The sequence below is a fragment of the Maylandia zebra genome, linkage group LG6 (assembly GCF_041146795.1).
Source record: "Maylandia zebra isolate NMK-2024a linkage group LG6, Mzebra_GT3a, whole genome shotgun sequence".
NCBI lineage: Eukaryota > Metazoa > Chordata > Actinopteri > Cichliformes > Cichlidae > Maylandia > Maylandia zebra.
This window is the reverse complement of record NC_135172.1, coordinates 5,380,723-5,395,699: the sequence shown is the minus strand read 5'-3', so window position 1 is coordinate 5,395,699 and position 14,977 is coordinate 5,380,723. Positions and strand designations below refer to the sequence as shown.

At 39.7% G+C, this 14,977-nt stretch overlaps 1 protein-coding gene across 2 annotated transcripts; it reads left to right on the top strand.

Annotated features, from left to right (window-relative positions):
* Positions 1–3,042: 3,042 nt before the first annotated feature.
* On the top strand, positions 3,043–12,978 carry ifngr1 (interferon gamma receptor 1). 2 transcript variants are annotated; one of them, XM_004562196.3, is made up of 7 exons: positions 3,043–3,359; positions 7,995–8,100; positions 8,333–8,517; positions 8,608–8,753; positions 9,643–9,829; positions 10,502–10,632; positions 10,747–12,978. In XM_004562196.3, exons 1-7 carry the CDS (start codon positions 3,296–3,298, stop codon positions 11,113–11,115), a joined length of 1,188 nt encoding a protein of 395 aa, XP_004562253.1. In that variant the 5' UTR covers positions 3,043–3,295; the 3' UTR covers positions 11,116–12,978.
* The last annotated feature ends 1,999 nt before the right edge of the window (positions 12,979–14,977 follow it).

The following is a 14,977-nucleotide window of genomic DNA, read 5'->3' as shown; positions in this document are numbered from 1 at the left end:
GAAGGTACAGCAAGCTGGATAGAAGAAGAAGATCAACGTGAAAGGGCAGAACAGGTAGTGCTTAACAGGTCAGAAAGGTAAGGAGGAGCGAGGTTATGAATGGCCTTGAAGGTGAGCAGAAGAAGTTTGAATATTATCCGGAATTTCACAGGGAGCCAGTGAAGTTCCTGAAGAACAGGGGCTGGAGCCGAAAAACAACACCCTGATAACGACTGTGTTTAGTCTGTTCCTTCCCATTCCATGCAAGGCCACCTGGGTTGGCTGGAAGACTGTTTACTTAGCCTGGCAGGGCGAAGGACACTGTCTCAGCTGAACTATGGACACGCACACACATACACTTACACTGATAAGCACGCACTCATCCCCCTCCCTTCCAAACACCTTCGATGCTTGTTTCCTGCGGGGGAACACGGCGGGTCTGTGTGCCGTGCTGGAATGGTAGCGCTGTGCAGGGCGGCTGCTGTGTTCGCTTTGTATTACTCCTCACCCCCCACCCAATCCTGTGGCTTGTCATGTCTTTCACAAAGTTGTGCTGTGGACATTTATGTGCTTTTTGTGCAGAGGAGTTTTTTTGTTTCCTGTTCTCGTGCTGTCCTACCATGGAAGCACAGCATGAGTAGAGGTATCTTTTTTTCCTCTTGTACTTTCCCATTGTTGTGTACATTTCAGTGTTTTTCTGTAACGCTACCGATCTCCGACTTGTATCCCCATCCACATAACCGTCAGGATCATTTAAGAAAATCCTAATGACTGTCTTACTGCGTCCCACCTCAGCAGCAATGGTGCGCTCTGAGAGACGCTGCTTATGCAGTTCAACAACCCGCCCATGTTCAAGAAGGAGAAGGGTTTTTGACTTTGCCATCAGAACATCATGACAGTGTGACTACCTTACAGAAAATGGCAATAAATCCACACTTTTGCACAGATTTGACCTTTTAAAGGCATGTGGTCCTAAACTTTTGATCAGCTGTAAAATAGCCTGTTTCAGTTTAAGCGTTTTTTTTTTCAATAAATTGCATGCTCATAAAAAATGTGTTGTCTCACTCTTATTTCTTCTTGTTGCATGTTGAAGCTATACTTCAAACCCTGCTAAGACTCAACCATGCAATATAAGATATTTTTTTTTGCCATTTTTCAAGTGCTCTTAAGCATTTGATCAGGACTGTACATTTACCGAGAGGACTGCTGGGTAAAGATATCTTGGAACTGGATAACTGGATTTTTCTCATTTCAGACCATTCCATGTAAATGGCTGTGCAGGAAAATCAGGCTGTGTGAGATTAATGATTCAATCCTCTTTCTTCCTTATTCTGATGCTCAGTATGAAATGCAGCAAGCTGTCTTGACCATGTCTACATGCTTAAAAGGCTTTGAGTTGCTGCTGATGCTCACTCCTTGGCGGCCGCTTATCGGGGCCTGGAGCCTGGGGCTCGCTCGGGCCACTTCAGAGGTGGGGTGCCGTCGGCCTCTCGGCCTCTCGGCCTGGGGCTCGGTCACTCAGGCACGGCTGGCTGCCGGCGGAGCTCACGGGCGCGTCACTGCAACCCCCCCTGGCTTCTGCTCCGCGGCTGCTGGGTGAACCCTCATCTGGGACTCTCCTCAGCTCTTTCTGGGACAGTGGCGCGGCTGCCCCTCTGTTGGTCTTCCTTGGTCTCTTGTGTTCTGGGGGCCTCTGGATGTCTGGAGTTTTGATCTCCTCCATACCTGCTTCATGCCCTGGAGGACGGGGCTGTGGCCCCCCCACACCCTCTAGCAGATCATTACATGAAGGAACCTTTTAAAAACAAGCGCGTCCATGCTCACAGGTGTACACACGGGTGATCACACCCACAAACTGCACCCTTTTTGGCTCCTACCTCAAAGCACACTGTGTTCTGTTGATCTTATGTGCTGCACAATAATGTTTAATATTTAGTATTTACTGTCATATTCCCATATATCATTGTGATGTTGTTTATTCTATTACTCTTGTTCTCTTCTGCTTGTTTTCTTTTTTCTTTCTCAGCAGGTGATCCAGGTGATTGATATATGCATTTTCTTTTTTTTTTCTGCCCGTTCTGTTGGTTTTTGGTTTTTGCCCTTCTCCCCCGTCCCTCTTCTCAGCTGTTTCTCTTTCCCTCTTTCTTTCTCCCCTTCTTTCCCCCAGTCAAGTCTGTCCCGTATTCAGTAAGTGAAAATAAAATAAACAATAAAAGGTGAATCAAATGGACCATTATGGCAAGGCTGGGATGGTCAATTTGGTAAAGTAAATCCGTTGGGCATCTTTCTTTGCCTTTAGACAACAATTCTGATGGTAAAAGAGCCAAACGGGACAGGCAAAAAAAAAGAAAAAAAGACAAACTGTGAGCAGCTCTGAGGGCAAAAAGGGATTTAATTTACCTACTAAAGTGGTCGATGAGTGCATGTCAACTCAAGTTGCTTTTATTGCTTTTATTGTCTTTTATTGTATATTATATATATATATATATATATATATATATATATATATATATATATATATATATATATATATATATATATATATATATATATATGTGTGTGTGTGTGTGTGTGTGTGTGTGTGTGTGTGTGTGTGTGTGTGTGTGTGTGTGTCTTTCTCAGTCCGCTTTGTGTTGCTGACATGTAATTGTCTGATTCATATTTTGCATCAACGAGCTGCATATACTTCTGTGGACTTTTTGCCTGTTTTTGCACATGCACATTTGCTGTTTTGATTTCAGGAATTCTCTAAAGTTTCAAATAAATCCGCTACATTTCACTTCTATGTCTGAACTTTTTTCTTAACTTTTTTTTTCTCCACAATAGGCATTTTAAAAAAAATGGTGCCCAAGTCTTAAAACGTTGTTGGTGTTAAAATGTTTTCATTCATTGATCGGAGAGCTGATGTGAAAAGGGTGAGTCTATGTTGTGAAAAATACCTGAGTTATGAAAACTGTTTTGAGAAAAACGTGTCAAGTGATCGAGAAAATGTGTGCGCTGTCTAAAGCTTTTGTTTTGAAAATACAAGTGCGTCTTCCGTTGACGTCGCCTAGGTGTTTTCCAGGTAAATTTGGTCGGTTGTACGCGCTTAGACACATGCCGGAGTAGGAGTTGTTAATGATGTGAGTCCGCTGATATCAGCAGATTTGTGGTGAAATATAAAATATTTTTTATAAGCTCGCAGATGAGAAATTACACGTGTTGTTGTGACAAGTCTGTTTCTCGATGAGGGCAAGTTGACGTTTTATTTGCCTCCTGGGCTCTGAAGAGGAAGTTTAATTTAAATAGTCGCTATCACAGCCTCGAGGTCGGAGCGATGTCTCTGAGCGATGAGTTGACTGTTCTGTTCCTTCTGATCAGCGGGGTTTCTGCTGTGATTGGTATGTAGACCCTTTTAAGTACTTATCTTAGAATCACTGTTTCTTCAAACCTTGGGTTCAATAAAATTGACAAGCTTATACACCGAAGAGTACATACAAAGTTGATCTGTTTTGCGCTGTTTTAAGGGCAATCATTAATCATACGTTCACTTAATAAAGTTTTATTTATGTCACCATGTAATTTAAAGTTCCTGGCATGTGTCTAACGAGCTGAGCACAAAAGGAGAAAAAACTGGTAAAATGTGGACATTGTTGCACGTGACAAAAATATGGTGATAAAAGTAACAATCAAACTGCTACAAATATGTAAAGACTATGACTTAAAAGTTATCACAACACCCAAACGACGTGAAGGTTAATGAAATTGGCATGCTAAAAGCATAGGTAACGTGTTTATGCAGTGTGCTGTCACTTTTCTAATACATTTGGATAATCAAACACTTTATCCTCTTTGAGGTGAGACATTTGACCAAAAATCTAAAGGAAAATCTTTTATTAAATGAATTCAATTTAATTGAACAAAATGTTACACTGGTCTTTAATGTCACCTGTTGGGGTTTTGGACCTCTCCCCCTTGATTTCTAAGATGTTTGAGGGTTTTCTTACGTGTGTTCTCCTTTCCAAATTTCCCCAACAGTGGGACTTGTGTTGACCAGGCCATTCCATAACCCTGAATGTATTTTTTTGTTGTTGTTGGGAAATTAAAATGGGAATTTTGTGCTGTTCTTGAGAGCACCTCATCTATTTGACAGGTGATCTCTCATTATCCTCAAACACTTTCTGACATGATGTATTCATGGTTAAGGGAATGACTGCAAGCTGTCCTGTTCCTAAAACAGAGCATTTACAGCCCTACCTTTGACTCGTCTGTCCATAGCACATTCTGTCACCACACCTGGTCTTTTCCTGTATGGTTGCTGGAACGCTGTAGTTTTCCTCAGAGTTCTTTTTGAATAGCAAATTTTTCTAGTGAAGGTTGGATTCATGCCCCTTTTTTCTGTGTGTACTATTACTCTAACAGTTACAGAGCTACCTGTAGATGTCTTGCTGACATTTGAAGCTCTTAAAGATTTCCATTTCCTTCAAGCATCTGCTGTTCTGATGAGTTTGCTTGAGCAAGCAATGCTGTTCAGACTGGACGTCTTTTTTTGTCGTTGTTGTTGTTGCCACGCACCCTTTCTCTGGAAGACTGCTCCAGCCATTATCTATAGGCAGTACAGTGTCCGTGAGATGTCGTTATTATTATTTCAAATCACTGTTTCTGGGAACTCATCTCCAGACCTGCTAATTGTGATAGCAGAAGCTAAGTTGATAGCGATTTGTTAATGATTTAAGGAAAAGGTGGGTGTGGGTGTGGGTGTGTTTGGGAATGTTATGTGTTTTTAGACTTTGTGATACTATGAAAATATAAAGTTATAAATGTGATCAAGGTCCAGGCTGCTGCTGAGGTGATGTTCATATAATTGTGGCCATTTTACAATCAGTTTAATTAGTAATCAGGTAGCTCTGTCCCTGCTTGCTTCGAATCTTTTCACAGAAACTTTTAAGAACAGTTTCATTTAGTGGAAAACCTTTTGCTTAAGTTGTCATTTCCCTCTCAGATGCTTTGTCGTTCTATTTATAGGAACACAGCTAACCGGTCCTGTTGTGGCGCACTGACATTCTTCAATGCTGAACCACATATCAGCTAATTTTGATCAACTGCAACACTAAACTTCCCTTATAAAACAAAGGTCAACTATGGGCACTGTGAGTGTTTGCAAACTGTACTGTGAAAGAGGGTGAGGTCTTGATAAACCTGCTCTGTCTGTTAAAGGACGGTACCAGCTACAGTGCGTATTCCACAGAACTGAACAAGTCAGTTGATGACACTCTGATGTCCTTGTCCTCACACTTTAATTCATCAAATCAAATACGTGTATGTTTGTTTGTGGTTGGTTTGGTGGCGTTCATTGGAATTTCAAACATTATAACTATTATATGACCAACCCAGGTCCATCAAGAAAAATGTTTTCTCTGAAAGTTGACCTGCACAAACAATCTGACATCCACCACATCCTACACATTTGAGATGAGGTTGTTTGGCTGTGAACTGCAGTCATTAACTTTCAGTGTGTTCACATCAACATCACTTTATTGTTTTTCTTTTTCAAAGAGGTCTCAAATATCACCTGAAATGACAAACAGCAATGTGGCAAATTCTTTGATTTAACCTTGTGTTGGGCCAAGTCATCATCAATGATGACCGCAAAAAATACCCCCTAACCCTCTGACCCTATGGTATCAGAATATGTTTGTTTGTGTTGTTTTTTGTAGCTTTTAAAAGGTTTAGATGTAAGGTTTACAGCTGCACTTTAGGGCAGTAGTATGAATCAAGCAACAGACAGCAGACAATCTTTAAAACTGATCATTTCTATAGTCGTCCAACTTTCTTAAACACGGGACCGTCTCATGTTTCCACCATCCGTCAGACACATGAACTCTGTGCAGGATTATTAAATAACATCTAATGGGATCGGAAGTGGCAGGTTAATTCTTGCCCTTTTGGAATGATTCATTCATTTAACTTTAGCTGTAACAACTCATATTCCTAGATGTACAGTAATTTCCCATAATAGCATGACAGAGTTCTACTACTTTTAATAGGAAATAAGACAGCCCCCAACAAGAACTCTAACTATGATCTAACTAACAGTTCAATCCTTGGAGAGAAATAGTAAAGCTCTATTACTTTTGGATTGTTCTTTAGCCTTCTACACAGTTTCACCTCAGACGTCTCTCACAACATTTAAAGATTTAGAATAACAATCTCAAGGCCTGGATTCTTGACTTTCTAACTAACAGGAATCTGAGTCCAGATTAATAGAACTCGTTTCAATCAACTGGTTCCCCACAGGGATGTGTGCTATTGCTATTATTTATCCTGTACATAGCTATGTGCCACAGCAGGTATGGCAACAGGATCATGTTAAAAGTATGTAGATGACCCTGTTGTTAGCTGACTCTAGGACAAAGCGATCAGCTGCTGCAGAGTCCGTGATGACTTTGTGAATGGTGTGATGAGTTGTACGTTCAGGTAAACATATTCATGACAAAAGATGCCGTTAACTTGACCTGTTGTGTAGATTTTCTAAATTTAACTGAAGGTCAACTGCACACTTAACTTTGAAGCAAACGCTGCAGCCGTGTGTGTATTTATTCTCTTTTACGGCGCCTGACACCTTTGATTGTTGTCTGTGGCTGTTTTGAAAATGAGCATTTGAAGATGGATGGCTCATCTACTGCAGATGGAGTCAAGGAGCTTGAACCTGAGCTGTTGTCCTGAGAAGCACACACTCGTGATATCTTTCAGCAAAGATTATATGATTTTGCAAAACGTTCAAAGACTGATAAGTTGTTAATACCAGCAGTGAACACAATAAGCTCTAAAGATTTAGCAGTTTATACATTTTGGTTGGAACCTGATGTGGAAGTGTTTGATACTGGCTGTAGTTCTCCAGTCGCTAAACACTTTCTGCAGTGTGTGTTTCCTCTGGACTGTAGTGCCGTTTATCTAACTAAATTACTGTTGTGTGAAATTTGTATAAAAACGCATAGAGATGATCTTTTCTTGAATATAATTAGAAAGCCCAAAAAAAAAAAATGTAAAAGTTTCTGTAGTGCCTACTTTCTGTGGTCCACACAGTGTCATTGTTTTGGTTGGTAGTTATGGACAGCATCATGTTCCTGGTGTAATTAACTTTCACTATTTCTGCTTTAAAGTTATCTTTGCTTTCCGAGTTTGGTTTTCATTTTGCATGGATCAGTAAAGGCTTTAATGTAGCTTTTCCGCCCACACCAAACGTTTTTGACAATTACCTTTGGATCCTTGTTTTGCTTAAATGTTGATGTTCACGCCCTTTAAGACTCAAAACAGGTGAGACAGATACTGAGTAACAACGTGAAATGCTGGAGAGAAACCAGAAAAACAACAGCTACATCTGCCACTGTAAGTTTACCTTGAGACAGAGTATGCGTTAACACTCCCTCTCTTGTGAAATCCGACACAGGAGCAGCGGCACGGTAACTGCGTAGACTGTTCGTGTCTGTGCAGATCTGATTGGCTCCAATGATAAATGTGTTTATCCAGCTCTGACAGCACGTATGAAAGTTGAAATTTTAACAAATGTTTTCTTTGGTGTAAAACTAACAAAAAAACCCAACTACATCCACCCCGCTAACAACATCCACCCCGCTAACAACACGCAGCAAGCAGAGGTGTGGATATGATGAAACTTCAGTTCCTGTGTGCAAATTTCCCAGAAGAATTTCCCAAACAAAACAAAACAACATTGTAGGTGGCAGATTTTTTTTTTTTCTTATGTCCCCTCAGCTCTGAGGGTGTAACCAGGCAACCCTATAATAAGGCTCGATTACATGATTCAACCATGTGGGAGGGCCACTGATGCAGTCAGGTGTTTCTATTATTGTGTCCACCCCATTTATAGTAATGATGGTAAGCTGAATATTTCTCTCCTTCATTTCTTCGAATTTCTGAAAAGTTCCCAAAGAAAAATAAAGTCTGACTTCTGGTGGAAAATGCTCTGAACAGGATATATGAAATAAATGTCTCTTTCCTCTTTTTCTTATTTGCAGTTTTACCTCCAACAAATGTAAGAGTGAGCTGCCAAAATGTAAAGGTCTCTGTCCGCTGGGATTACAGAACCCAACCACAAATCTTTAGAGGAACCCTTCATCCATGGTAAGAATGAGCTTTTATAATACATTATGTTCAAACTTATTTGGATTTTACTTTGTGTGATACAGGTGCCTAAATGCACTGCTGTGCTTGTTCTGTTGCTTTGTGCGCTCCCGTTTGTCAGCATTAGACTCTGGAAAGACTTTTATTTTTGAGAAACTTAAACTTTCCTCCACTATATTTAAAGTATTATTCATGGGATTAATCTGTCTTTGTTCTTTTGTTTTTTATTTAGGAATTGTACATTTGAAACCACAGATCACGAGTATGACCTGAGCAACTGTATCTGGAAATCTGGGGATGAGAGATATCTCAAGTTCATGTATGTCAGTGTAGCAGCTGTACAGGGAGGCATCAAGTCTGAAGCTGAGAAGTCAAATACTTTCTCCTTTAACAGTTTCGTCACAGTCGACACAAAATGTAAGCAATGCTGCTAGTAAACATTTGCAGAGCCTGGTTTAAGTGAGAGAGATGGAGATTAAGCTTGGATATCTCTTCTCTTCTTCTTAGGTTCTTTAGAGTTCCCTCCTGTAGAAATAGAACTGAAGGAGAAGATGTCCACAGTAAGTTTCCAGAATCCCCTCAAGTTCTACAAAGAGATGGCACAGAAGGACACGCGTGAATACCAAATCGACTTTACAGTTAAAAATGAACAGGTAAGGGGTGGCTGGCATATACTGCTGAAAATTGTTGTGTGTTTTTATGTGTTTTGACAAATGAAACCGTGATGATACTTATAAGATGTAGTGATTTCATTTTAAACCTTGCATATTCTTTATGAGGAAGAAAATGAATCAACACATTAATAAACATGAAAGCTGCATGCTGCACGTGTTTATTGGCTATAACAGAATACAGAATTCCCATGTTCAGTCTTTTAGTTCAATCATTTGATAAATGTGCGATAAATGCAGGCTATCTGCTCTCCAAGTGAAGTGTATGTCAGTATAGCAGCTGTACAGGAAGTGAAGTGAAGTGAAGAAGTCACTTGGATGAGTGACGAAACGTTTCCCCCACAAAACGCTACGTCCAGATGAACAGAATCAACTTTTTGGAGATTTACTTTCCTGGATGATTGAGATGCATCAAGACCATGATAAGGCTCAAATGTTTCTCTGGGTCTGTACAGATGTTTCTTTTTCTTATTCCTGACCAAAATGAGTCTTGATAGTGAAGATTTTGATCAAATTCACATCCTTGTGCTCTGGGAAGCAGTTATGAGTCTGTAAGATCATTTTCAGGAAGCTTTTTGGGACGCAAAAAATATTTTCGTGTTTTTTATTGCAGACAAAAGTTTGCTGGTTGTAAACTACATCTGAAAAATTTAGAAGTGACAATATTAACTGCCTCCTGGAAATCAAGAATAAAGATGTTGTATATTATATAGTACTTATTTAATACCTGGAGCCAGATATGAGCATGAGCAGTCCACCTGTTGGTAATAACGCACCAATGCGCTACGTGTCACAACCACCATGATCTGCATTATTTCTGTTAATTAACTTGAATAATCAAGACATTAATAAATTCCTCTGTGACTTTCAGGGAGAATTTACAACGTCATGCACAGATGAAAAAATCTGCCAATGTGATAATGTGTCATTCAAAGAGGGTGTGAAGAAGTGCGTCAATGTGAGTGGAACGTTGTTTGTCGGGGTCGGTGCTCAGCAGGTGGAGTTCAAGGAGACAGAGACATGCACGATCTGGCCCTCTGCAGTATCACCTCCCCAACGTAAGTGTTTTTATTTTTTGTTTTTTATTGGCGGTGTGGGACAGAGACGAGTGGTTTTAGGATCAACAAAGTTGAGAAACTAAAGGCACAGGCACATCTGTCAACAGGAAGTAGTTCAGTATTTTGTTTTTGGTGCTATACTGGTGTGAAAAATGGTCAGAATTTGCTAGCGTGACTACATGTTAAATAGATTTCCAAAGGACAGTAAATTTGTAGATAAAACATTCTTTCAAGTAGTGTCCGAGATATTTGAATGCTCTGCGTCTGTGAAGGTTCTCATGCTCTGCGTTCAGTCATCATAAGGCCATGGTTTCTACATGATTAACTTGATGGGAGGGCATTCAGAAGAGAAACACCTCAAAAATCAACATAGAAGCTTGAAAATATCCGCTGAGTACTAGAGTTAGGGGTGCAGAATGTCCTGGCAGAACACGTCTCTAATTTGTGAGCACATGTCCTGAGCATCTGTTGCATGTGATCGCACAGCAAGCATCTCATTGGGGTGGTAGATCTATAGTAACTGCAGGCTGAAGATGTTTAAAAATGCAGCCCTGTATGAGTTTATGGGTTGGATTTGTAAATTAGAACCAACTGATGTCGTTTTTGTTTAGTTTGGTTTTAGCTTTACTTTGTGCCTGAATTAACCTTTTGTATGTTTTGTTTTTTTAGCAGGTTCCAATGAGGTGATACTCGCAGCTGTGCTGTCAGCCTTGCTTTTATTTGTTCTCATTGTGGTAACAGCTTGCATCTGTAAGCTAAAGGCATGGACATTTAACCCCTCAGATACTCTACCATCATCTCTGGTAAGGTGTCAAATAAAAAACTAAACTAAAATAAGCAGATCATGATGTTGCTTTAGCTGTTTTTTGTTTTTTTAACCTTGTGCCAAATGCTTTTTCTGTTCCTGTACCTTGCAGAAGGACAGTGCAGGGAATCAGAGCAAGCATCCAACCAACCCAACCAGACCACACATTAGTCGAATCTCTGTCGAAAGCTTAGGCAGCAGTCAGGACGACCCCGAGGAAACTGTTCTTCTCAAGGACACCGGTCAGTCTGCAGACAACAGCAGTGCTGGCTCTGACTACAACCCTAGCAACTCCTGCTACGCAGAGAGACCGCATTTGGACAGCAGCGATTCTGACAGAAGCGGGACGGATGATGACTCTGGAGATGACTCGGTAAAGACGGAGTGTGTTTCAATTGAAGAAAGGTCTGCTTATGACTGCCCACATGTGATGATGGACATGGGTGGTGGAGACATGGTTACAGGTTACACTGGGAAGTAAGTCATGACTCAGAGGACTGAAGCTGTTTTTTTGTTTAAACTCAGGTCATCAAAGGTTACAGTCTAAGCCCACCTTTGGAATGTGAGTTTATAACAATATGAAATCTTCACTATATTTTTGCCTTTTGAACATATTCGGCCAGTGGTTAACACTGCACTGACAGACTTGGCTGTCTCAGGGAAGCAAGCTGGACATCTTTGTCTTCCAGCTGTTTTCTGTCGGGTTACAGAGGCAGCTAGCTGGATCTCTGCTGGTTTCTGCCCCTGCATCAGATACAAGGATAATAGGCAACTTTTATATACCGTCTTTTAATCTCTGCTTAACATATATGTCTATATATAAAGTGATCCACCACAATATTAAAATCACCTGCCTATTATTGTTTTGGGCTCAGCAGTGCTATGTGACAGTGTTTCCTTTCACTGTGGAGTGGAGCTTCTCTGCATTGTGCTTTTTTCGCTACATGCTGCAGAGAAGTGATCAGTTTGGACGTTTTTCAGTGTAGCGAGGTGACTGACTGATGTAGATTAATCCAAAGGAGGTTGTTGGAATATTAACTACTACTTTGATCTATTGAAAGCAGTTGCAGTGAAAGGTGCAAATATCTACTGATTGTCAGGGGCAACCATATTAACTAATCTAAACAAATATAATGTATTTGCATCTTTTTGTATTGTGCTCTACAACAATTGCTTCCATTCATTTTCTAAATTTGTGTTGGGGCTTATCAAAGCAGCGTCATAGCGTGGCTGGAGCCTATACCAGCCGACGGTGTGTGTGAGACATTTGGGACAGGGGCGTCCGTCCATCTGTTCTCTTAACTTTATATCTAAGACAATGGAGCCTGTCTGAGACTCACCCTGGGGGAAAGTCTATCACCAGGCCAGTGGCTCAAATAAAACCCAACTATCTATAACAGGGTAAATAAACATGATTGTTTTTCTGTCTTTTTGTTGTATTGACCCTTAAACACTCTTAAAATGCCTTAGAGCCATTGTAAGGGTTTTGCATGAATAGTCAGAGATAAACCAGCAATTTTCCACACCTGACAGCAGATCTGCAGGTGTCACAACTACCTTTCAATGTTGCTGACGGTGCCACACCTATGCAGCCGGCAAAACCTGCTCTGTAGGCCATGGGTTAGTGCCTTTGTTCTGCTTGCCTCAGAAGCACGCAGGTTTGTTTACTTCAGGGTTGATGTTTTGTTTTTTTCTATGATGTGGGAAGTGTAAAATATTGTTGTATTTTTGTACAGCTTATATGATCACATTCTCTTTAAAGGTCGGACACTGGAATGATTTTTTAAGTTTTTTATGTGCATTGACCAAGAACATGAAAACGTATCAAACATGAGTTTTTCCTCTGACTGAAACATTTAGGCCTGCTCTCAGCACGCGGTCCTTTATTGCATAACAAGAAGGAATGTAAACACATTTTGTCCTGTGGGGATTAGACGGCACGTTAAAACCGGCAGGAACCCGGAAAATTGCTTCTGTCTTGTTTTGATCATTTATTCAGAACTTTTATGATTTTATCGCCAGCAGTGACGACTGTTTATGGCTGGGTGTGACTTGAAGTGTTCCAATACAAATCAAATGTAAGGGGATGCATTACAGGTGAAAAGAAGGAAAGAATTTTCTAATATAACTATTAATCTTCCATTGTGGATTACTTAAAGTAAGAATATTTGTAATATCTATTTTCTGAAATGTAATGATTTTGCATTATCATACATATTTCTTCCATGACACGATCCTGACCAAATACAGTGCTTTTTTCATTTTGCTCATATTTTAGTGTAAATGCTGTCGTCAACAGTTGCCATGCTTTTTAATAAATTGAGTGAAGTGCTGCTGAAGTGGACATTTGAACTGGCCAGAAAATGTGTTTTTGTATTTTTTAGTTTTTGTGAAGCATTATTTAAGTTTATATAATATCACATTAAAACTTGCCAAGATAACGTCTTCGATTATGATCCATCCAACAAAAGTAAGAAATACTGGTGTTAAAGGCAACGTGTAGATACATCAGTATTAGGCTTTTGGTTGCTGTCATGTTTTATTTTACCTCAAGTCATATATTTGGATAAAAACAACAAGGTTCTTACTTGCTCACTAAGTTACAGGCATAAATTGCAGGGTACAATCAAAGATGGTAGAAAACACATAATCCTGCTAATTAATAGACTAATAAAAAAATTGAACTACTACTCCAAACTGAAGCAAAAATGTCTTGAACAGCAAGCAATCATTTCTTTATATGTTTAAAATTCTTCAGACTCATGTATTTTAGATCATGGTTCATTAAAGCCTTAAAAAGGCAACACTATTCAAACAACTTGGCAAAGAAACCATTTGAAACGTTGTCTAGGCACTAGTAAGATACTTTTTTTGCACCACTCAGGTGATTTCCTAAGAGCCAATAACTTGCCATATTTTTTTTTGTTTTCCTGTCATTTATTCACTATTTTTCCTTTGTACGTGTGCATACATGGTTTTGTTATGTGTCCTTTTTTTTTTTTTTTTTTTTTTTTTTTTGCCATATTTCAGCATGATGTGTTCTTGGGGAAAAAAAAAAATACCCGCTCCTTTTGAGAAAACTGAACAAGTTTTTCTCAGTAGCAGGCCTGAAAAGCTTATCTGCAGATCAGCAGATGAACTCATGTAAAAGTGATGTGGTAGTTCAGAGCAGGTTAAACTGGTTTGCAGTTCAGTGGTGACGTTTACAGTAACAGTGCTGCGTGGTGTTCACTATCAGTGTAACAGGGAACATGTAAATTTTAACTGATTATTCAGTCGCCTTTATGTATAAAGACAGCATGATACATGATCTGCTCTAATCCTGTTGAAGTCAATTAAATCTGGATGTCAGAGCAGCACAGCTCAGCTGATCACAGCCTGCACTGGCCCTGTAGAAATAGAATCAATAGAAATTACTGCAACTTAAATTAAGTGATTGTTTTCTTCCCCATACCCACTTTAACTCCTGACTTTAGTCATTTTTCTGTTTAAGTATGAAGGCAGAGACACACATCTACAAAGAGCCTTTTTTTAATTTCCTGTTTTTCTCTGCTTGTGCTTCACAAAACTTTACTTCAGGCTCAATCTCACATTCCACCAGTAAAGATGTGAAATCAACGTAGCGTGGAGAGAAGCGCGTTTCCTTTATTGTTGCAGGTTAGGTGTTTAAAGTGACCCTCTAAATTGTTCTTGTTTGTACTCCACCTCGTTATCCTTATTTGTTGCTCACAGCTCAGTTTAGACACGTGGCTAGCAAACAAGTTGCCATAGCAATGTTAGTAAAATTTGTGCTGGAGCTGATCCCTGTTTTGCTTGATGGGCAGGCCGCCTCCAGCTGCCTGCGTCAGAGCTCATCTCTGTTTGAAGAGGAGGACAGCACTTTCTCCTGTTTCAACGACAGAGCTTCATCAGCCCCTGCTGGTGATTAGTTGGATCTACAACAGCACAGAAGGACTTAAGTCTTGTGTAGCAATCAGTTTAATTCAATTGTATTGATGTTGTTTTTTCTTTTAAATATGCTAAATGTGTTGATATCTCAGCCCTTCAGTGAACACCAATGAATTAGTACAAAATGTAAAGTTTATGAAATGCACAAAAGATAAACATCTTGTATTTACAGTAATAGTTTAGAGATGTTATTAAATGTGTATCTTAAGTTTGTGCACAGACACATAAGCTTTATCAATGTAAGCTTATTTCATAACATCATATAGTGACCAAATTACTACAATTATAATCATAAAAATGCTCAGAAACTACTCGTACAAACTCGGCTCTTCAGACCGGACGCGTCTCATTCACTATGAGACAAACAGGCCCATAAGAAAGTAAGTGTACAACTA